General features: G+C 38.9%; 1 protein-coding gene across 2 annotated transcripts in view; it reads left to right on the top strand.

Annotated features, from left to right (window-relative positions):
• The window catches only part of LOC127618847 (F-actin-monooxygenase mical1-like), a 57,713-nt gene extending 36,348 nt beyond the window's left edge, over window positions 1-21,365 (top strand). Inside the window, exons 14-24 of one of the 2 annotated variants that reach the window (XM_052091492.1) lie at window positions 5,617-5,714; window positions 6,115-6,195; window positions 6,361-6,544; window positions 12,763-12,833; window positions 13,815-14,613; window positions 14,734-14,843; window positions 15,397-15,504; window positions 15,727-15,820; window positions 17,421-17,511; window positions 18,243-18,316; window positions 19,774-21,365. In XM_052091492.1, coding sequence (XP_051947452.1) covers window positions 5,617-5,714; window positions 6,115-6,195; window positions 6,361-6,544; window positions 12,763-12,833; window positions 13,815-14,613; window positions 14,734-14,843; window positions 15,397-15,504; window positions 15,727-15,820; window positions 17,421-17,511; window positions 18,243-18,316; window positions 19,774-19,973 — 1,910 coding nt within the window. In that variant the 3' untranslated portion in view covers window positions 19,974-21,365. The remainder of the gene's footprint in view (window positions 1-5,616; window positions 5,715-6,114; window positions 6,196-6,360; window positions 6,545-12,762; window positions 12,834-13,814; window positions 14,614-14,733; window positions 14,844-15,396; window positions 15,505-15,726; window positions 15,821-17,420; window positions 17,512-18,242; window positions 18,317-19,773) is intronic. The other variant, XM_052091493.1, reaches the window with a different exon arrangement.
• The last annotated feature ends 703 nt before the right edge of the window (window positions 21,366-22,068 follow it).

The raw sequence follows: 22,068 nt of genomic DNA, 5'->3' as shown, positions 1-22,068 counted from the left end.
TAGTAATCAAGTGTCCTTGCCATCCTGAGTGAAATAAATCAACCCGGAAGTCAGTACTATTTTGTGGTGCAGAGATATGTGATTTGTTACTTTCGGTTGCTAGGGTAACCCCATCTGGTTGCTAGGCAGTAATCATAGTGATAGTAATCAAGTGTCCTTGCCATCCTGATTGAAATAAGTCAACCCGGAAGTCTCTACGTTTTTCTGATGCAGAGATATGTGATTTGTTATTTGGTTGCTAGGGTAACCCCATCTGGTTGCTAGGCAGTTACCATAGTGATAGTAATCAAGTGTCCTTGCCATCCTGATTGAAATAAGTCAACCCAGAAGTATCTACGTTTTCTGATGCAGAGATATGTGATTTGTTACTCGGTTGCTAGGGTAACCCCATGTGGTTGCTAGGCAGTTACCATATTGATACTAATGAAGTGTCCTTGCCATCCTGGTTGAAATAAATCAACCTGGAAGTCTGTACTCTTTTCTGGTGCCGAGATATGTGATGTGTTTCTCGGTTGCTAGGGTAACCCCATCTGGTTGCTAGGCAGTTACCATAGTGATAGTAATCAAGTGTCCTTGCCATCCTGAGTGAAATAAATCAACCCGGAAGTCAGTACTATTTTCTGGTGCAGAGATATGTGATTTGTTACTTTCGGTTGCTAGGGTAACCCCATGTGGTTGCTAGGCAGTAATCATAGTGATAGTAATCAAGTGTCCTTGCCATCCTGATTGAAATAAGTCAACCCGGAAGTCTCTACGTTTTTCTGATGCAGAGATATGTGATTTGTTACTTCGGTTGCTAGGGTAACCCCATCTGGTTGCTAGGCAGTTACCATAGTGATAGTAATGAAGTGTCCTTGCCATCCTGAGTGAAATAAATCAACCCGGAAGTCAGTACTATTTTCTGGTGCAGAGATATGTGATTTGTTACTTCGGTTGCTAGGGTAACCCCATCTGGTTGCTAGGCAGTAATCATAGTGATAGTAATCAAGTGTCCTTGCCATCCTGATTGAAATAAGTCAACCCGGAAGTCTCTACGTTTTTCTGATGCAGAGATATGTGATTTGTTACTCGGTTGCTAGGGTAACCCCATCTGGTTGCTAGGCAGTTACCTTAGTGATACTAATGAAGTGTCCTTGCCATCCTGATTGAAATAAATCAACCCAGAAGTTTCTCTGATTTTCTGGTGCAGAGATATAGTTACTGCTAAAGGGTTGCTAGGGTACTCTGTTTAGTTGCTAGGGAGTGGCTTGGCAGCTGCCAATCATTAATCTCCAACGGCTGCTTGTCAGTATGAATGATATAAACCAACTCCCATGCCTCTGTGACATTCAGAATGGAAGATATCCTCTATGGATTTTGGTTGCTAAGGTGCTTTCGACAATGGTTGCTAGGGAGGGGCTAGGAAGTGTTGAGGTGATTCATGATTGGCTGTTTGCTGCCCGAGTGAAAGCAGAGACCACCCTTGTGTTTCTATGAAACTTCTATCCGGAGATATCCCTTTGATGTCTTTCATTAGAAGTGTATGGGACTTGTTGCTAAGGTGCTCTAAATTGTTGCTAGGGCGTGGCTTGATAGATTCAAAATGATCCTGAGATACTGATTGGTGCGTCTGAGTAAAATGAGCCCGCCCCATTGTCTCTATGACACTGTGATCCAGAGCTATGTTGAATACAAATCCCAATGCCATTTCATTTCATGGGCGTCCTACACCATTGTAAGTCAATTGGGGCATTTTTGGGCAGCTCCTGCCCCCAGGAGTGCAACTTTTACCCCATTTTGAGGTATGCTCTTACAGAGCCTGCCAGCCTCTTCAAATGTGGCAAATCACTGCGTTTCTGCGAAATCCTAGCTTCGGAGCTGTGACGCGTCAAAGTTTGTCGCAATGTTAAGTCTATGGGATTTTTAGGCGCTTTTTTGCCCCTGGGGCAATTACAGTACCCCGATAAACATAAAAGTCATAGCACACGTGTCCTCAATAGGCGTTAGATTTGACACCTCATTAGGTGGGTCTACGCCAAGCGGTCTTGGGACGAGTTAGGTGCGAAGTTTTGTGCGGAGATAGAATAATAAAAAGTATAAAAATAAAAATAAGTATGTGAGATTACAATAGTGATGCTTTGCAAGCACCACTAATAAGAATAATAAAAGTATAAAATAAGTATGTGAGATTACAATAGTGATGCTTTGCAAGCACCACTAACTAGATAGGTACATTTCCTGAAGAAAATGTGAGTGGTGCTTGCCGTGGCAAAACTAGATCAAACAGCATGTTGTAACTTGAAAAGAAAAAAAATTATGGTCATAAATAAATCAGCCCAGAAGTCTGTACGATTTTCTGGTGCAGAAATATGTGATTTGTTACTCGGTTGCTAGGGTAAGCCCATGTGGTTGCTATGCAGTTACCAAGGTAATACAATACATGGCTCCTTTCCATCCTGAGTGAAATAAGTCAACCCGGAAGTCTGTAGTGTTTTCTGGTGCAGAGATATGTGATTTGTTACTTCGGTTGCTAGGGTAACCCCATCTGGTTGCTAGGCAGTTACCATATTGATACTAATGAAGTGTCCTTGCCATCCTGGTTGAAATAAATCAACCCGGAAGTCTGTACTCTTTTCTGGTGCGAGATATGTGATTTGTTTCTCGGTTGCTAGGGTAACCCCATCTGGTTGCTAGGCAGTTACCATAGTGATAGTAATCAAGTGTCCTTGCGATCCTGAGTGAAATAAATCAACCCGGAAGTCTGTACTCTTTTCTGGTGCCGAGATATGTGATTTGTTTCTCGGTTGCTAGGGTAACCCCATCTGGTTGCTAGGCAGTTACCATAGTGATAGTAATCAAGTGTCCTTGCGATCCTGAGTGAAATAAATCAACCCGGAAGTCAGTACTATTTTCTGGTGCAGAGATATGTGATTTGTTACTTCGGTTGCTAGGGTAACCCCATCTGGTTGCTAGGCAGTTACCATAGTGATAGTAATCAAGTGTCCTTGCCATCCTGATTGAAATAAGTCAACCCAGAAGTATCTACGTTTTCTGATGCAGAGATATGTGATTTGTTACTCGGTTGCTAGGGTAACCCCATGTGGTTGCTAGGCAGTTACCATATTGATACTAATGAAGTGTCCTTGCCATCCTGGTTGAAATAAATCAACCTGGAAGTCTGTACTCTTTTCTGGTGCCGAGATATGTGATTTGTTTCTCGGTTGCTAGGGTAACCCCATCTGGTTGCTAGGCAGTTACCATAGTGATAGTAATGAAGTGTCCTTGCCATCCTGAGTGAAATAAATCAACCCGGAAGTCAGTACTATTTTCTGGTGCAGAGATATGTGATTTGTTACTTTCGGTTGCTAGGGTAACCCCATCTGGTTGCTAGGCAGTAATCATAGTGATACTAATCAAGTGTCCTTGCCATCCTGATTGAAATAAGTCAACCCGGAAGTCTGTACGTTTTTCTGATGCAGAGATATGTGATTTGTTACTCGGTTGCTAGGGTAAGCTCATGTGGTTGCTAGGCAGTTACCATAGTGATACTAATGAAGTGTCCTTGCCATCCTGATTGAAATAAGTCAACCCGGAAGTCTCTACGTTTTTCTGATGCAGAGATATGTGATTTGTTACTCGGTTGCTAGGGTAACCCCATCTGGTTGCTAGGCAGTTAACATAGTGATACTTATCAAGTGTCCTTGCCATCCTGATTGAAATAAGTCAACCCGGAAGTCTCTATGTTTTTGTGATGCAGAGATATGTGATTTGTTACTTTCGGTTGCTAGGGTAAGCCCATCTGGTTGCTAGGCAGTTACCATAGTGATACTAATGAAGTGTCCTTGCCATCCTGATTGAAATAAGTCAACCCGGAAGTCTCTACGTTTTTCTGATGCAGAGATATGTGATTTGTTACTCGGTTGCTAGGGTAACCCCATCTGGTTGCTAGGCAGTTAACATAGTGATACTTATCAAGTCTCCTTGCCATCCTGATTGAAATAAATCAACCCAGAAGTCTCTCTGATTTTCTGGTGCAGAGATATAGTTACTGCTAAGCGGTTGCTAGGGTACTCTGTGTAGTTGCTAGGGAGTGGCTTGGCAGCTGCCAATCATGAATCTCCAAAGGCTGCTTGTCAGTATGAATGATATAAACCAACTCCCATGCCTCTGTGACATTCAGAATGGAAGATATCCCTCTATGGATTTTGGTTGTTAAGGTGCTCGACAATGGTTGCTAGGGAGGGGCTAGGAAGTGTTGAAGTGATGCATGATTGGCTGTTTGCTGTCCGAGTCAAGCGAGACCACCCTTGTGTTTCTATGACACTTCTATCCGGAGATATCCCTTTGATCTGTTTCAATAGAAGTCTATGGGACTTGTTGCTAAGGTGCTCTTAATGGTTGCTAGGGCGTGGCTTGATAGCTTCACAATGATCCTGAGAGACTGATTGGTTGTCTGAGTAAAATGAGCCCACCCCTCGTCTCTATGACACTGTGATCCAGAGCTATGTTCAATACAAATCCCTATGCCTTTTCATTTCATGGGCCGTCCTACACCATTATAAGTCAATTGGGGCATTTTTGGGCAGCTCCTGCCCCCAGGGGTGCAACTTTTACCCCATATTGAGGTATGCTCTTACAGAGCCTGCCAGCCTCTTCAAATGTGGCAAATCACTGCGTTTCTCTGAAATCCTCAGCTTGGAGCTGTGGCGCGTCAAAGTTTGTCTCAATGTTAAGTCTATGGGATTTTTAGGCCGCTTTTTTGCCCCTGGGGCAAATACCGTACCCCGATAAACATAAAAGTCATAGCACACGTGTCCTCAATAGGCCGTTCGATTTGACACCTCATTAGGTGGGTCTACGCCAAGCGGTGCTTGGGACGAGTTAGGTGCCGAAGTTTTGTTAAGAGATATAAAAATAAAAATAAAAATAAAAATAAAAATAAAAAGTATAATAATAAGTATGTGAGATTACAATAGTGATGCTTTGCAAGCACCACTAATAAAAAGTATAATAATAAGTATGTGAGATTACAATAGTGATGCTTTGCAAGCACCACTAATAAATGTATATTTCAGTCTTTTTCAATTAGATTTTATGGCATTGATGATATTCACAATCTGAATGCATTTTTTTTACAATTCAGTTTATTCAATGTTGTTGGTTTTTTTTTAATCCTTCATTTGTGCCTTGAATCTTTGCCACATTAACTAAATTGAACTCAATTTAATTATTTAGTATTGCTTTGAAAGAGTTGGCGAATTCCTAAAATACTGCTCTAGAAAGTGTTTTTAATCTTAAGCTGAAATAAGAGTAAATATTGTTTTAGGACAGATTAACTGAGAGACTTTCTTTTTCATTCACCTGTTATCATGATTTAATTGTTATTCAGGATCTGAATATATTTTCATATTTATTTATGTGTATTTGTATTCATTGTTGATTTGTTTGATTTATCCTTCACTTGTACTTTGCATTTCTTTGTTACATGAACAAATATAATTTATGCAATTAATACTTTTACATACAAATATTGTATACATTTAAACAAATATTGAAATATAAATAAGATAACATATTTCTGGCAGACTGATTTTTCTGATTGCATCTCACTATTTTCACTCTTCCTGTTGTCCACAGATCGCTCGCCCCACAATAAGACCCTCTCCCTGTCCAGAACCCGAACGGCCATCTTCTTCATCAACAAACTCAAGCATAACTCCCTCCAAAGACGCAAAGTACGCAAACACCAGCATGTTATCATGAACAACAAACCCCCTATCTCATTGAAATCATATTAATGGTGGCCATTAAAGGTCATGCATGGCATGTTGGGTTAAATAGAGCATGCAATCAGTCGTGTTGAAACGAACCACAAGAAAACGCCCTGTTATTTACAAGGCCCTTGCCTAATCAAATTACTGCCACACTGTTGCCACAATGAAGAAACACGGTGTTGAACTCTAACGAGACATAATAAAATAAAAGGGCGTACAGCTGAAAATGATTTTGGTGTTTGCCTACTGCTCATATGCAGTGCAGGATAGCAGTGAAGTCATTGTTTATTTCCGCCGATCTGCTGTCGCCACATTATGCATCCAGAGCTGTAAATGAGATCATGTGACCTGTGTCCTCCAGGAGCGACTGGCATCAGAGCGAGGATCAAGAAAGGAAAAGATGAAGGAGAAAGAAGAGGAGAAGGATGTGAAACCGGAAAATGTAAGTGGTGAAATATAGTTTCTTAATAAAATGGTGCAGCAATGTTTATTGTGAATCACTTAACTCCTATTAAGAGTGAGGTGTGGTTAATCACAACAGATGATGAGCCACTGGTGAGTAAATATGGGTCAAGTGATTGTATACTTCTCCTCTTCTCTCCCGCAGCCTGTACCACCCATGCCATCATCAGATACATGTGGCAGTGAGCTCTGTTATTTCTGTCAGGAGCATTTGTATGTGCTGGAGAGAGGAAGCGCTGAGGGCAAGTTCTTCCACCGGAGCTGTTTCAAATGTAATAAGTGTGCCACCACCCTGCGGCAGGGCGGATATACTTTCCACTCCGACACAGGTGAGCACAGGGCCTGGGGTACATATTAATGTCAGGGTTAAGGTCCTGGATACAAGGTCGGACTAAATCTGCAACTTCTGTTATGCAGTTTTAACTTGCTTTCCTGTTTGTGCACACATGGCGATCTTTAGTTGAAATCTTTTCCTTAAGAACCACAAGCTAAAGTTAGAAAATCTGAAGAAATACTGTTTATTACAGGTGTTAAATTAAAGCATTTCATATTTTATTTTTTATAAAAAAATGGAAATATACCATTAAATATGCATATAATATAGTAATGATGATTATAAATCCTGATTATACAGCTGAATACAAATCCTGACAAATAATACATTTATATATTTTCAGATTTATAATTTGCTGTTATTGATTACATTTGATCAAAATACAGAAATATACCAATACATATATTTGATGCTGTCAGTTGATTTTAAATATTTAATTGTGGATAATTGCATGATTTTAATGCATGAAGTTAAAAGTGAAAAGTGCTTAAATTTTACTAATATATAATGTGCATTCAGAAAGTATTCAGACCCCTACATTTTTATATGCTGCAGCCTTATGCTAAAATGCTTTAAATTATTTTATTTTTTCACATCAATCTACACTCAAAAAAGCAGAAACTAGATTTTTATAACTTTGCAAATTTATAAAAAATTGAAATATCCCTAAAGGGGAAAACTCCACCCAGATAGATTAGTTACGAATCAGCTCCCTTCTGAGTGTTGAGGCGAAGATCTTCTTTAGTGCCGTTTCCAATCGGCTGTGCACCTACTTGGCAAAGAACACCTATATCGACACATCAGTCTAGAAGGGTGGAAGTTCATGGATGCCAGGCTATCTGGAGCATAGCTCATCAGGTAGGCAAGGGAGAATAATTTTGTGGCTTGATCTGGCAAATCAAGCTCACAAGTTGGTGCCGCTCACTCTGATTAAATACCACATCCCCAGCAAGATCAGAGACCTAATCGCTGGTTACTAAAGCAACATCAGGATGATGGTCTCTTTAGGAGAAAGTGTATCAAGCTAGCACAAGGTGGTATCATCACAGGATGCACTATCTCTTTGACGCTGTACTCCTTATTCATAAATATGCTCACAAAGGGCTGAATGGGAGTGGAGAGGGCCCCAAATAAATTCCGCCCAATGGCAACCATCCATCAGGGCATTCATGGATGACCTCACAGTCACCGCGGAATCAGTCCGTGGCTGCTGGTGGATTCTGCAGGGGATTGAGAAGCTTGTGGAGTGGGTCCGGATGCGTTTCAAAACAGCCAAATCAAGATCGATGGTGCTGAGGAAAGGGAAGGTGGAAGACCATTTCCGATTCAACATTGCCATCCCAACAATTACAGAAAAGACAGTCAAGAGATTAGGCAAGGTTTTTGACAGCTCTCTAAGGGACACAACATCCATACAGGCATCCTGCGCAGAGTTGGTTGGCTGGCTGAAATCCGTGGACAAATCTGGTTACCTGGGAACTTCAAAGCCTGGGTTTATCAACATGGCATTCTTCCCAGAATTCTGTGGCCCCTCCTCATCTATGCAATTCCAGTCTCAACAGTCAAAGCCTTGGAGAGGAGGGTCAGCAACCACCTCAGGGAGATGGCTTGGGCTGCCAAAGAGCCTGAGCAGCATTGCACTTTATGGACAACACAATAAACTGCAACTACCCTTCAAATCCTTGGAGGAGGAATTCAAGGTAACATAGGTGGCTAAAGCAGGGATCCGAGGAAGCAGAGACAAGGCTACAAGATGTTGGTGGGTGTGGTCACACGAGGCAGAGCTGGGCTAGGATCCTTTCCGTCTCCCCAAATGAACTCCAGCAGAGGAAAGGAAAGCTGCCGCCTAGTACAGGAGGAGGAGAGCAACAGTGGAAGAGACAAGAACCTTTAAGGTGGTGGGAATGAAGCAACAGGGAGCTTGGACAAGAAAAAAGAATGCGGTCGAGAGAAAAGTGACTTGGACTGAGCTTTGGAAAGCCGAGCAACACAACATAAAATGTCTCATCCAGGCAGTTTATGATGTGCTTCCAAGCCCATTAAATCTGCATATATGGGGGAAAGTAGAGTCACCAGCATGCCCAAGCGAGGAACCCTGGAGCACATCCTTAGCTGCTGTACAAAGTTACTTGGAGAAGGCTGTACGGCTGGTGGCATGACCAGATCCTGAAGACCATCGCTGAAGCCATCAGTGCAGGAGTTGAGTGGGCAAAGAGGGCCCGACTCTCCTAGCAGACTATCACCTTTATCAGAGCTGGGGAGCAGCCAATAATCAAAAAAGCAACATCTGCAGGCATCCTGACCTTTACAAGGGACTTGCAGCTGCTGGTGGATCTCGAATGGCAGTTGAAGTTCCCTAATCATATTGCAGTCACTACCCTGCGACCGGACATTGTCCTTGTGTCTGAGTCCAGTAAGCAAGATGTGCTGTTGGAGCTGACAGTCCCTTGGGAAGATTGCTTGGATGAGGCCTTTCCAAGTATGCAAGATTGGTCAGTAACTGTCAGCAGGCTGTATAGAGAGCGAGGTGTCTCCCAGTGGAGGAAGGATAGAGGGGATTCTCAGTGCGTTCATTAGCCAGAGCCTTCAGCAAGTTGGGCATTGAGAGAGAGAGGAAGAGGAGAGCCATCCACAGTATCACCAAAGTGGTAGAGAGGGTCTCAAGATGACTGTGGCTCAAAATAGCTGATCCATGTAGTCATGAGTAGCTAGCCATCTGGACACAAGCTGGGGTCTGATCAGCTCTGGTTGGGTCACCTGGAGGAGGATGTATTATGTTGAAAGACCAGAAACACAGATGATTCCAGGCACATCACTGAAGCTTTGTCCAGAGGCATCAGTACATGTATGTATATTGGTCACATTGACATGATTATTCAGATCCTTTGCTATGACACTTGAAATTTAGCTCCAGTGCATCCCATTTCTCTGGATCATCATTAAGATGTTTCTACACTTTTATTGGAGTCCATCTGTGACAAATTCAATTGATTGGACAAGATTTGGAAAGGCACACACCTGTCTATATAAGGTCTCACAGCTGAAAATGCATATCAGAGCATGATATGAATGAACTTCCTGCAGAGCTCAGAGACAGAATTGTGTAGAGGCACAGATCTGGGGAAGGCTACAAAAAAAATGGCTCCATTGAAGGTTCCCAAGAGCACAGTGGCCTCCATAATTCTTAAATGGAAAAAGTTTGGAACAACCAGGACTCTTCTTAGAGCTGGCAGCCTGACCAAATTGAGCAGTCAGGGGGGAGGGGCCTTGGTGAGAGAGGTGACCAAGAACCCAATGGTCACTCTGGTTGAGCTCCAGAGATCATGTTGTTAAGATGGGAGAAACTTGCAGAAGGACACCCATCACTGCAACACTCCACCGATCTGGACTTTATGGCAGAGTGGCCAGACAGAAGCTTCTCCTCAGTGCAAGTAAGCAAAAAGTACCTAAAGGACTCTCAGACTGTGAGAAACAAGATTCTCTGGTCTGATGAAAATAAAGATTGAAATGTTTGGCCTCAATTCCAAGCATCATGTTTGGAGGAAACCATGCACCACTCATCACCTGCACAATACCATCCCAACGGTGAAGCATGGTGGTGGTAGCATCATGCTGGGGGTTGTTTTTCAGCGGCAGGGACTGGAGGACTGGTCAGGGTTGAAGTATAGCTGAACACAGCAAAATACAGAGATATCCTTAATGAAAGCCTGATCCAGAGCGCTCCGGACCTCACACTGGGCCGAAGGTTCACCTTCCAACAGGACAGTGACCTTGTGAATGTCTTTGAGTGGCCCATCCAGAGCTCAGACTTGAAAAGTTCGACCTCCAGCACGAAGGTTACTTAATTGAGTTAAGCTCGCGGTAAAGCTTGACTTCACTACATGCTTGTGTCTCATCTCTTTATTTTTACATCAACTGGCATATAGTGAAAATTAATGACGGGATGGCAAAGGAGAACATGTTTGTTTTGAAATCCTAAAAGACGTGTCCAAAAAACACTATGAAAATCTGAAGGTCAGAAATACAGATGTCCCCTACTAAATATTTTGAATAATCAAATCAACATTCTAATTGAATGCATCTCAATCTTAAATAGAATTGAACTTTTAATTATGTAAAACACCAACTGAACTAATCAACATGTTAATATTGCGTAGTTTGACTTTACTCGATTGCCATCTAAATATATTTTACAGCCGTAGGATAATTTATGCATTATACATTTGTAGATGAAGAAGCTCAGCAAATAGGAATAGAGGAAAAACACTAGTATTTCTAAAAGTGAACTCTGCATTAGACATATAGTTTTGACAATCTTATCTAGTTTTGATTAAAAAATCCTGAGAATGTATTTTTAGATTTTTTTTCATTCACAGAATTATAGGGCAAGGTTCATTCAAAGAAGTGCAATAATAGAAAAAAATGGCAATAATTAGGCAATAATACATAGGCCTAATAATGTTTTTTTTTTTTTTGGGTGGGGGGGTAATTTATTATTATTAATTAATGTTTTTTTCTGGTAATTGATTTATTTATTTATTTTCATTTGGTAATTTATATTTTTAATTTAATGTGTCAATTTATTTAATTGCTCAAACCCAGAGAATGCTGCCGATATGTTTCAAAAGTAAGCTATAAAATTATAAAATTTAGTCTTGGGCTAATGTGTTCTAATAAAGCACATTGAAGCTTTTCTTCTAATTTTATGTGTTTATTTTTTGTTTAATACACCTTCTGCATGGAAGGTTGTGATATTAAAAAGCATACTGAAATAACTTGACAGTGGAGAGGTAGTTAGGCACTTATTTTGCCATGGAGCAAACACGGAGCGGAGTTTCTCAAATCCAGGAGCGAGGAGCGGGAAATGGACAATCCGGAGTGGAGCTGGAGCGGAGTGATTAAAGAATACTTTGAGCGCGAAGGGGAAATTGTTGCTGCTCCACTCCACTCACATACTCTGTCTTAAACCCTCATCCTTCACAATTTGAATCGTGGTGTTTTGCTACAGCAATCATGAAGCCGCATTTACATGATTTTTTGCTTTTAACTCCACATGAAAAGCGCTGCAGAGAATGTCTTGTTTTGCTTTTAGAGTTTGCACTGCGCATGTAATGAATCACTGTTGTGTGTGTCAGTTTAATGACCTCGGACACAGTGTAAAGGTTCTGCCTATTCTAACCAGTGTTCAGAACTTGTGTTGAACTGAATCTAATGTCAAATAGGTAAATGCATTAATCACATTAAAGAAAAAATTACGCGTTAACACGTTAAACATATAAATCCTGATTATACACCTGAATATATACCCTAAAAGACTTTCTGAGTCAAATCAGAAAATCTGATTTGCTATAATTGTTTCCGTATTTATAAAATTATTTCTTACAGCCAGACTAACTCTGTAACTTCTATCAAGCTGTTATATATTCCTGTTTTGGCACATACATAGATCTTTAGTTAAAGTCTTTTTCAAAGGAAACAACACTGAAGAGTTTAGAGGAGATTTACAGAAATGCAGTTTATTACAGGTGTCAAAAGAAAACATTAAAAAAATATATATTTGATATAAAAAATTTAAATATACCTATAAATATAATATCATAATTGTATATATTAAAATAATTATTAAAATCATGTTATAAACCTGAATATAAATTCTGAGAAATTATACATTTGTTTTCTCAGATTATTATTTCCTTTTTCTTTTCTTTTTTTATTCTCTAAAACACTGTATAAATAAACTAAGTCTTAAATATAGAAGTGTTATGTTTTAAATATTTTATATAATAATATATTTTGTTTGCTGTTGGCAAATTCATTTGGCTGTTATCTGCGGTCAATCAAAAGCACTGAAAAATCTTGATGTTATGTAAAATATTACATTAGCTTTTAAAGAAATGCATAACTCATGCATTGTTGCACACAGTTTTAATAGGTTACTTTTATCACAGTGCATTTAAATTACAATCAACAGCCTGTGAACTCCTTCAAATAGTCGACTAGCTTGTATAAAGTCACTTCTCAGTTGTTTCACCCGTGAGCAATAATTCATACATGATTCTGCTTTTAAGACGAGTGGAGTTTTTTCAATAATTCATCCTGCAGCTGATAAATGCATGTAAATCCATATTCCATCTAAGACTGAAGTTGTGACAGCATGCCAACATCCTTTTATAAAGAGCTTTCTGTTTACTGTTTAATTTGATGCGTCTACAGGCAGGTTTTACTGTGAACTGCACTCTGAGGCTGATGAAGAGGAAGGTGATGAAGAGCACAGAGGCTCACAGGTATGATGCTCATCAGCTTTAATGAGATGCTGGATTGCCTCTTTATTACTGTCAGATGTGTAGTGTGAGGTACTGGGTAGCATAATTATTTTTTGTGTTGATATTGCATTGAGGGTGTGGGTAACCCTTTAGAATAACATTAATTAAAAGTGCACTCCGTAATATTCACTAATTAAAGTACTCAGAAATGTTAATAATTTAAATTATGTACACTCACATGAGATGGAAGACTCCAGCCATAGCAGTGGCATTAAAAAAAAAGCATTTTAATTCTCTAGTTTTCTGTGAGCTATATTTGTTTACTTTTTTGCAGTCACTTTGTGCGCAATTACCTTGTTTTAATTTTCCTTGATTTCCATTGTTGATATCAGGAAAGGACATCTGCATTAGTAACAATGTTACTGTAATGATATCAAGAATTATCGTTTTTACATGTACATGGCTGATATGTGAAATTGGACTAGTAAGATATTCAATATAGACATGTTATTGGGATTTGAACAGGAGTTAATGACAGATAATTGTGAAAATCTACTTATATAATTGATATCAAGAATGGGTATTTCCACAAGTAATTATGTCATTTTCTTCAAGAACGTCAATAATATATTCTTTTTACTAGTTCAAATGCATTTACTGAGATCAAGAATTAGACCTTTCACTAGTATGAGTTTTAATCCCTGATAATTATAATTGCATTTGGGAACATTTCGCAATGCAACAGTACGTTAAAAACCATATTGCATGGTTAGTAGTTTTTATGTAGAGTATGCTTACGCAAGGTCTAACAGGGTTTCCTAATCAGACATGATGCAATAATACCACATGCAAAGAATGTCTTCCATGCCACGACTGTAACTTGACTGATTGCGCTGTGGCACGCAACATTATCACATTCAGTGTGGACAGACAAATTGCTTGTCGCTGGAATCTTATCACGTCTGGTTAGGACATAGTGTAATTGTTTTGTTTTTTTTCTAGGATCATGCTGAGAATGGCCATAGTGACAGAGAGAATGAAAACAAGACACAGAAAGGTGAAACTGTGAAGATCGGATCCCCATTTCATCCCGTCTCAGTCAGACGGAAGGGCTCGTACAAGATTTCTATTGATCCAGACTTTGAAGAATCAACAGACTGCCTTAAATCCACAGAACAAGAAGACCAACCATTATCCAATCCTGAGGACTCAAAAGAGCTCAATCCAGAGAGCCAATCAGAAACCACAAGTGTAGAAGACCACCAAAACAACAGCAGTCAGTCCATTCCCGTTCCAGCCCCTCGAAATTCTCGAAGTTCACTGTACCCACCGCTCCCTAAACCTCGCACAGTCCATAATGTTTTACCACAAGCTTCAATCACTCCTGAAGACCAAAACCAGATCCCAGAGGAGAAGAATGGTCATCGTGAACTTACTCCAGACCCCAAACCCAAACAATCTTTGCGCAAACTTCAACTGAGCGAAGACGAAAAGACCGACTTGCTCAACCTTAGCTCCAGTCAGGACTCCGATCCTGAAACTCCTGCCTCATCCTCTGCTGCCTCCACTTCCTCTTCCTCCAAGCAGCATGAAGGATGCGAGGAGGAAGGTTACTGGAGCGGAGGTACTGTGGCAGGGAAGAAATTGTTGGACCAGAAGAACCGCCGTTGCGTGAGGCGGAAGAGTGAGCCGCCGACCCCTGTTCAATCACAGGACAAAAAGATCCGGTCAAGGTTCTCCCCCTGGAACCTGTCCTCGCCACGCTTACAGAGGTTCAGTGTGCTCCGATTTGGACCTCCAGGTGGGACACTCAAAATTTGAAATCACTTTTGTTGCTCAATCGGATGATTAGGCGCACCTTCTAGCCTTTTGACTAAACTGCTCTAGGTAAATCTAATTTTGCTGTGAATTCCTTTTTCAGCACAAACTCAAACCGACCATTACGTGTCAGAAGATGACAATGAAGACGTTGATGATGAAGAAGAGGACGAAGAGGATCTAGAAGCAGAAGATCATTTTCTGGATTGTAAAGTGAGTAAAATAAATGCACCCTGACTCCCAAAAGTAGTGTAAAGCCAGCCAATCGGATTCAATTGGATTTCACCTGCCTTTGCTATTTCTGTTTGCATTAAACATCAGATGGTCTATAAACATTTGTTGGAGTGCCATCAGCACTTTTCCACCATCGGGCTAAACGATTCTGAGCACATTGAGTAATGGTTCCAGTGGCATTTCAACTTGAGCTTGGTTTGGTGTGGTAAGATCCTCAGCACAGTTAGATATCTGTATTCAGAACAGAGATCCACAGTGGAAAAAAGAAACCATAGCCATGTCAATGAACGGCATGTTTCTGCAATGAGAACCGTTCGGCCTGATGGTGGAAAAGCACCTGAAGTTCAACCTATCCTCCATATTTAGCACATACTGGCTATTTTGTCACTCTCTAGTGCAGAAACTCTTGATTTTATTAACCCTCACAGCCATAGCTGACGCAGGCTTGCGTTTCATAATCGTGTACAAAAGAGGCACTTGCGGTAAAGCACTCAAGGACATTTTTGACCGTAGGTGTGGTTTATGTGTTCAGGGTAGCCATTTTGAGATTTCCGCGGCTGAGAAAAGAGACCTGATGAAGATGAAAACTCTGGAGCGGAAAGCCAGGACGAGCGAAATTCATCGTTTCCACAAGGCTCAGGTAAACATCAAACACTATCTTCTAAGGCCACGAAACCGGTCCGTTCTGCGTATTAACAGAGTAATTAACTCATGATGGTAATAAATGTACCGGTATGTGCAGTATAAAACTTACTAACAATTGCTGGACCTGTTCGCTCAAGGTCAGCTTTTGTTGAAAATCGGATCTTTTTATAATGTCATTTTTATTTTCTTCATGCTGTCCTGGTTCTGATGTACACAGTCGATTCAGAGGAGGCTGGATGAAATAGAGGTGAACTTCAAAGATCTGGAGGACAAAGGAGTGAAGCTGGAGAGAGCTTTGAGAGGAGCAGCTGGTATGATGATCACATACACTTTAAATGGTTTATAAATGATGAAATATATATTATGTATGAAACTTTGTCATGTTATAGGCCAGTCACAATATATGTTTCCTGTTGGATGTTAGAATGATTTTGAATTATTTAACTATTATAGGGGCCTGGGTAGCTCAGTGAGTATTGACGCTGACTACCACCCCTGGAGTCGCAAGTTCAAATCCAGGATGTGCTGAGTGACTCCAGTCAGGTCTCCTAAGCAACCAAATTGGCCCGGTTGCTAAGGAGGGTAGAGTCACATGGGGTAACCTCCTCGTGTCACGATTAAGTGGTTGACGCTCTCTATGGGGTGCGTGGTAAGTTGTGCGTGGATCGTGGAGAGTAGCATGAGCCTCCACATGCTGTGAGTCTCCACGGTGTCGTTCACAGCAATGTACGGATTGATGGTCTCAGAAGCGGTGGCAACTGAGACTTGTTCTCCGCCACTCCAATTGCCATGCCAACACGAGTACCTAGTAAGTAGTGGGAATTGGCCATTCCAAAATTGGGGCGAAAAGGGTATAAAATAAAAAAAAAAAAATGAAAATAAATAAATGTTTTTTTTACACATTGTTTTAATGAAAACTCAAAACAGAAAACGTTAAAGGGATAGTTCACCCAAAAATGAAGATTCTCCCATCATTTACTCACCCTCATGCCATCCCAGATGTGTATGACTTTTTCTTCTGCAGAACACAAGCAAAGCTTTTTAGAAAAATATCTCAGCTCTGTAGGTCCATACAATGCAAGTGAATGGTGACAAGAACTTTGATGCTCTAATAAGCACATAAAAGCAGCATAAAAGTAATCCATACTGCTCCAGTGGTTTAATCCATATGTTCAGAAGTGATATGATAGGTGTGTGTGAGAAACAGATGAATATTTGCGTCCTTTCTTACCATAAATCTCTACTTTTACTTTCAAACTGTGAAAAAATGTGAAAGTGGAGATTTATAGTAAAAAAAGGACTTAAATATTGATCTGTTTCTCACCCACACCTATCATATCACTTCTGAAGACATGGATTAAACCACTGGAGTCGTGTGGATTACTTTTATGCTGCCTTTATGGAGCTTCAAAGTTTTGAACCCAATTCACTTGCATTGTATGGACCTACAGAGCTGAGATATTACTCTAAAATCAGGTGTCCTATTCATTTTCATATTCATGGCATGAGGGTGAGTAAATGATGAGAGAATAAAATAAATTGGGGGTGAACTATCCCTTTATTTATTTATATATATATATATATATATATATATATATATATATATATATATATATATATATATATATATATTGACAAGGCTGTCAGTAGAGTTTGGAACTGGCACAAGGGTGTGGTTACACTTCTTTTAAGTGGCCAAGCGAACACAGTTATCATCTCAAAATTGGCCAAATATCAGCCGAGCAATATCGGCCTATTACCATTGTACAGACCACTCAGACTGTACACACTATAAATTGTAAATACTTATAAAAGCTGTTAAGAGATAAATTACATACCTGGAGTGAAACATGATTATTCATATGTTTGACAAAGCAATTGTAACTTCATGTGTGGATATATGCGTTTTAGTTTCAGATGAAAGTGAAACGATCGATCAGTGGATGGATCTGGTCCAGGAGAAGAACACTTTGCTTTCTGAGGAGTCGGATCTCATGGTGGCGTAAGTCTCAACACTGTCCGTTTTTCCCAAAGCTCAGGGACTTGAAGGGATAGTTCCTCAAAAAATGTAAATGATGTCATCATTTACTAGCCCTCATGTTGTTCTTAACCCATATGACTTTCTGTGAAACGCAAAAGGAGATGTTAGGCAGAATGTTCGGACTCAGTCACCATTCACCAAATTGTATGGACAAATGATGCAATGGATGTGAATTATGACTGAGGCTTACATACTGCCTAACATCTCGGATGATCGACAGAAGGAAAAAGTCATATGGGTTTGGAACAGCACAAGGGTGAGTAAATAATTACAGAATTGACATTTTTGGGTGAACTATCCCTTTAAATATCCCGGGTAGTAGTAGAGCTTAATGAATGCACATTTTGGTTACTTAAGACACAAAGCCTATGATTCACATTTTAAGGAATTCAAAAAGATCTGTTATTGCACAGAGTGCATCATTTGTGCATTTGTTTTACATTTGTTAAGAAGAACGTGCAAGCCTGCCTGAAATCCAGCTCGCAGTCTTGTTGCCCCTGGCAACCTCTCTTCTGGATGTCTTTTGACGAGCACTAATGCTTCAGATGAATGCGTAGAGTGGCCTTGTTTATTTAACCCAATGCTTTGCATGTCTTTAGCATAGATTTGCTCCTCTATGTTAAACTAAATTACAGGCTATGTGAACGGCAGTAATAATACGTTTGTGTGATTATGGTTTTGTGTGTTCCAAGGTCTCGACAAATGGAACTGGAAGACAAACAGGGCATGTTAGAGATGGATCTACGGCGATACATGGAGATAGATGGTGCGACATTAAAACTAATTCATAACCCTGAAATTAGTCCACTTGTATTTACGTTTGTAAATAATGCTATCTAGTGTTACTTTGTATTATATCATTTTTTTTAAGTATTTTGTGTTGTATTTAGTATGTTATGTATTTTATTGTGTTTATTATTGCTAAATCCAGTTCAAATGTTTCTTATGAATTTGATAAGGAACTTTGATAAATATTTATTATTTAGATATATTTATTTATTGAAAGAGTTTGTCAGTGCAAAAGAATAAATTTAAAATGCATTTTCTTTAGTTATATTAAAATGTATTCTTAAATCAAAATTATGATTACAGTTATTTTTATTGTTATAACATATTATAAAAATTATTTTATACAAATATTTAAAATATGATTACAATATTAATACAAATTTTGGAAGGCCAAAATACTCTAAATGAAATCTTTATGTATTGATTGATGTAATGAATACATAAAAAATAAATAATAATAATAATTAATCATGAAATCACTAAATAAATCCCTTTCATTTTTTGAGGGTTACAGAAAGAGGACATCATACATTCAAAGGTGATGCTAACTGTCATTTAGTGACGTCCCGATAACCGTAATCCTGAAAATGAAAAGACACAAAACTCATGCTTGAATGAAAGATCGACCCAATGAAAATGCAAACTGTGTATTACATACAAGGGACATTTATTTAATGATTTTATGGGGTTTTTATTATCTCATTATGTATTTAATGATCTCATTATATATTTAATGATTTATTAAGAATGTAGAAAACCTGTAAAAACGTCTGGACCAAACACTAAAAAGTTTATTTCCATGTTGCTTCTCTGTGTAGGCTCAAATAATTAAGTCCAAGGAGAGAAAAATCTCTCACACAATGTTCATACAATGTCCAACAATCCAACAAAACATTTTGGACTCTAAAAAAATATCCTATTGTGTGCAAGCTTTTTAATAATGATTATTTTTTATTTAATTCTGAGTGATTTATCCCTCCATACACCACTAGCGGAACCAAATGGAATTGCAATAATAATAACAATACTTCACCTGTCTTCCATTGGTCAAAAACGGGTAGTTCCGCCCCAAATTCACGCCATTAGTTGAGCCAATGTGGCTTTGTCGGGCTGGTTACAGGACGCTCCAATAAACAGAGCAATGTTTTGTTAGCACTACAGTGTTTACATTTTTGGGGGAAATCAACCTTTGCATGACTTAATTAGTTGTCTTTTAACATTTAAATGTTACATACAGCCATTTTTAATACTAATATCATTAATATTACTATAGAATAATCATTTATATTTTAATAGTAAATGAATAATTATAGTTCATTAGTATTCGGTCAGTATTCATTTCTAAATTATTCCTTTTTCAGTTATTCATATGTTTGTGTGAATGTGCATTCGTGCACTTTCTATGTTCTTATATGTAAATGTAAATGTTTGTAGACTCCGAGAAAACCCCTGAGCTGAGAGCGCATGAGGAGCAGATCCTGCAGGAGATGCTGGAAGTGGTGGATATGAGAGATTCACTCGTGGCTTTCCTGGAGGAAAAGAGACTGAAGGAACTCGATCAAGAAATGCTTGGGAACGCAATGCTGGAATCCAAGAGACAATCCACTGCAGTATCACAGGTGCACTTGGCCTAAGAGACCATAAACACGCGCACATGCTTCCCAAAACATCGTATTTGAGTATAAACACACTTAACTAGATCTTAACGATATACAGATTGCATTAGCCTATATTAACATGAAAACTTGCATGCACAAATGCATATTTTGCACACCTTTGTGCAAAGACTCTGTACCTTCAAAACCAAAGACGTATCCTTGGAGATAAATCTCCAACCTCACGATTTGCTGGCAGAAACTTTTGAGAATGCAGGTGCCAGTCGCGACGGTTTCACTCCTATAGAAATCTGCATTAAACAGATACCGAATTCTGATCACTGTACCAAATGTTCTGGAACTACACAAGCGTCGCTGCATTCACTCCCTGGACAGTGTCGCACAAGACCAACTTGAAATCAAATACACGTACTTTGACACTGAAACAGCTGCAGCAATCGTACAGCACATTTATTGAGAGCTGGACTTCACGTGTCACTTGACTTTTATAAGAGTTGTCTTTCAAGGTCATAGATGTTTCAGATATCTAAATGTCCATGCGATTATTATTAAAAGATATTCTAAAGAAAAGTGTATCATATTTGACAAATACTGAAACCTTATGCCAATATAATATCTTCAACAGCACTTGCATTGTACAATTAGAAATATATTATAGCTTTGCAACATTAAGCTATTCAATATCAAAATGAGCTTTTGTGCAATGTACTATGTATTTTCTCCATGTACGTAATTGTATTTTGTTATAACTATTATTATTCATTGTTTTGATATTTTTTTGCATGATTATTGTTTTGATTCTCAGGTGAACATCTGCCTATTTGGAATTACATATAATTGCATAATCATTATTTAAAAGTGTTTTTACATAATACTTGAATACATTTTAGGGAGGCACAAAGGCCTCTACGTATCTGGGATTTTAGTGACACAGTTAGCACATTTTCTTTGTGTATACCAATGAAATTCCCACATTGAGTTAGAACTTGAGAACATTGGTCATTTTATGTGTTTGATAAAGTCAGATCTTTGCAGAACTGAGAATAATTTGTGCCATAACGTTTTGTCAGAGGAAATTTGTGGTTCTTTTGTATTTTGGGAACAGTGGTGTAATTTTGCTGTTTGCTTTTTGTCCCTAGTTGTGTTGCTTTCATGTCCTTAAATATTTTAAGTACACACACACACAAGTACTTTTTCTTTTCCTATGGGGACAAACATTCACTGAATACACTAATAAAATGTATTAAGCATTTTATATGTCTCTGCTCTGAGTTTCAGTGCTGTCTGAGCTTTTAGCGTTAAGAATCATGGGTACACACATGCCACTGTGAACAAGCTTCTCTCACAGAAGCTTCTCTCATTGCACGTTCACTCATGAACGTGCAATGGACATCACTGAAAAATTACCCCCCAAAATCAATCGTTTGCCTTCAGAAGACTTTGTATTTAATGCACAAGACACATGGACTGCTTTTGACACTTTTTGTTTCTTTTTTAAGCTTTACCCCTTAAATGCACGGGAATTTCACCGCCAAAAACTCTTACACATTGAGGTATTTAGAGACCTGAACATTTTTAGAGACAAATTTTCTAAATATTTTCTTGAATATAATAGAATAAAATATATTTTTATATATTTTGATGTTTTATTTTTCATATATCAAAGAGATAATGTGAGACATCTAGAACAGGATTCATTGCTTTCACACTGAAATGTCATGAGATGCAACTGGCTGTCAAACACATTGAGTTACACATAACTCATAAGCTACACATAACACACAAGATACTCATAAGCTACACATTACACATAAGATACTCAAACTACACACAACACATAAGATACTCATAAACTACACACAACACATAAGATACTCATAAACTACACACAACACATAAGATACTCATAAACTACACACAACACATAAGATACTCATAAACTACACATTACACATAAGATACTCATAAACTACACACAACACATAAGATACTCATAAACTACACACAACACATAAGATACTCATAAACTACATATAACACAAGATACTAGTAAACTACACATAACACAAGATACTAGTAAACTACACATAACACATAAGATACTCATAAACTA

Source organism: Xyrauchen texanus, chromosome 25 (assembly GCF_025860055.1).
Source record: "Xyrauchen texanus isolate HMW12.3.18 chromosome 25, RBS_HiC_50CHRs, whole genome shotgun sequence".
NCBI classification, from domain to species: domain Eukaryota; kingdom Metazoa; phylum Chordata; class Actinopteri; order Cypriniformes; family Catostomidae; genus Xyrauchen; species Xyrauchen texanus.
The sequence above is the reverse complement of the archived record's forward strand: the minus strand, read 5'-3'. Positions and strand labels throughout refer to the sequence as shown.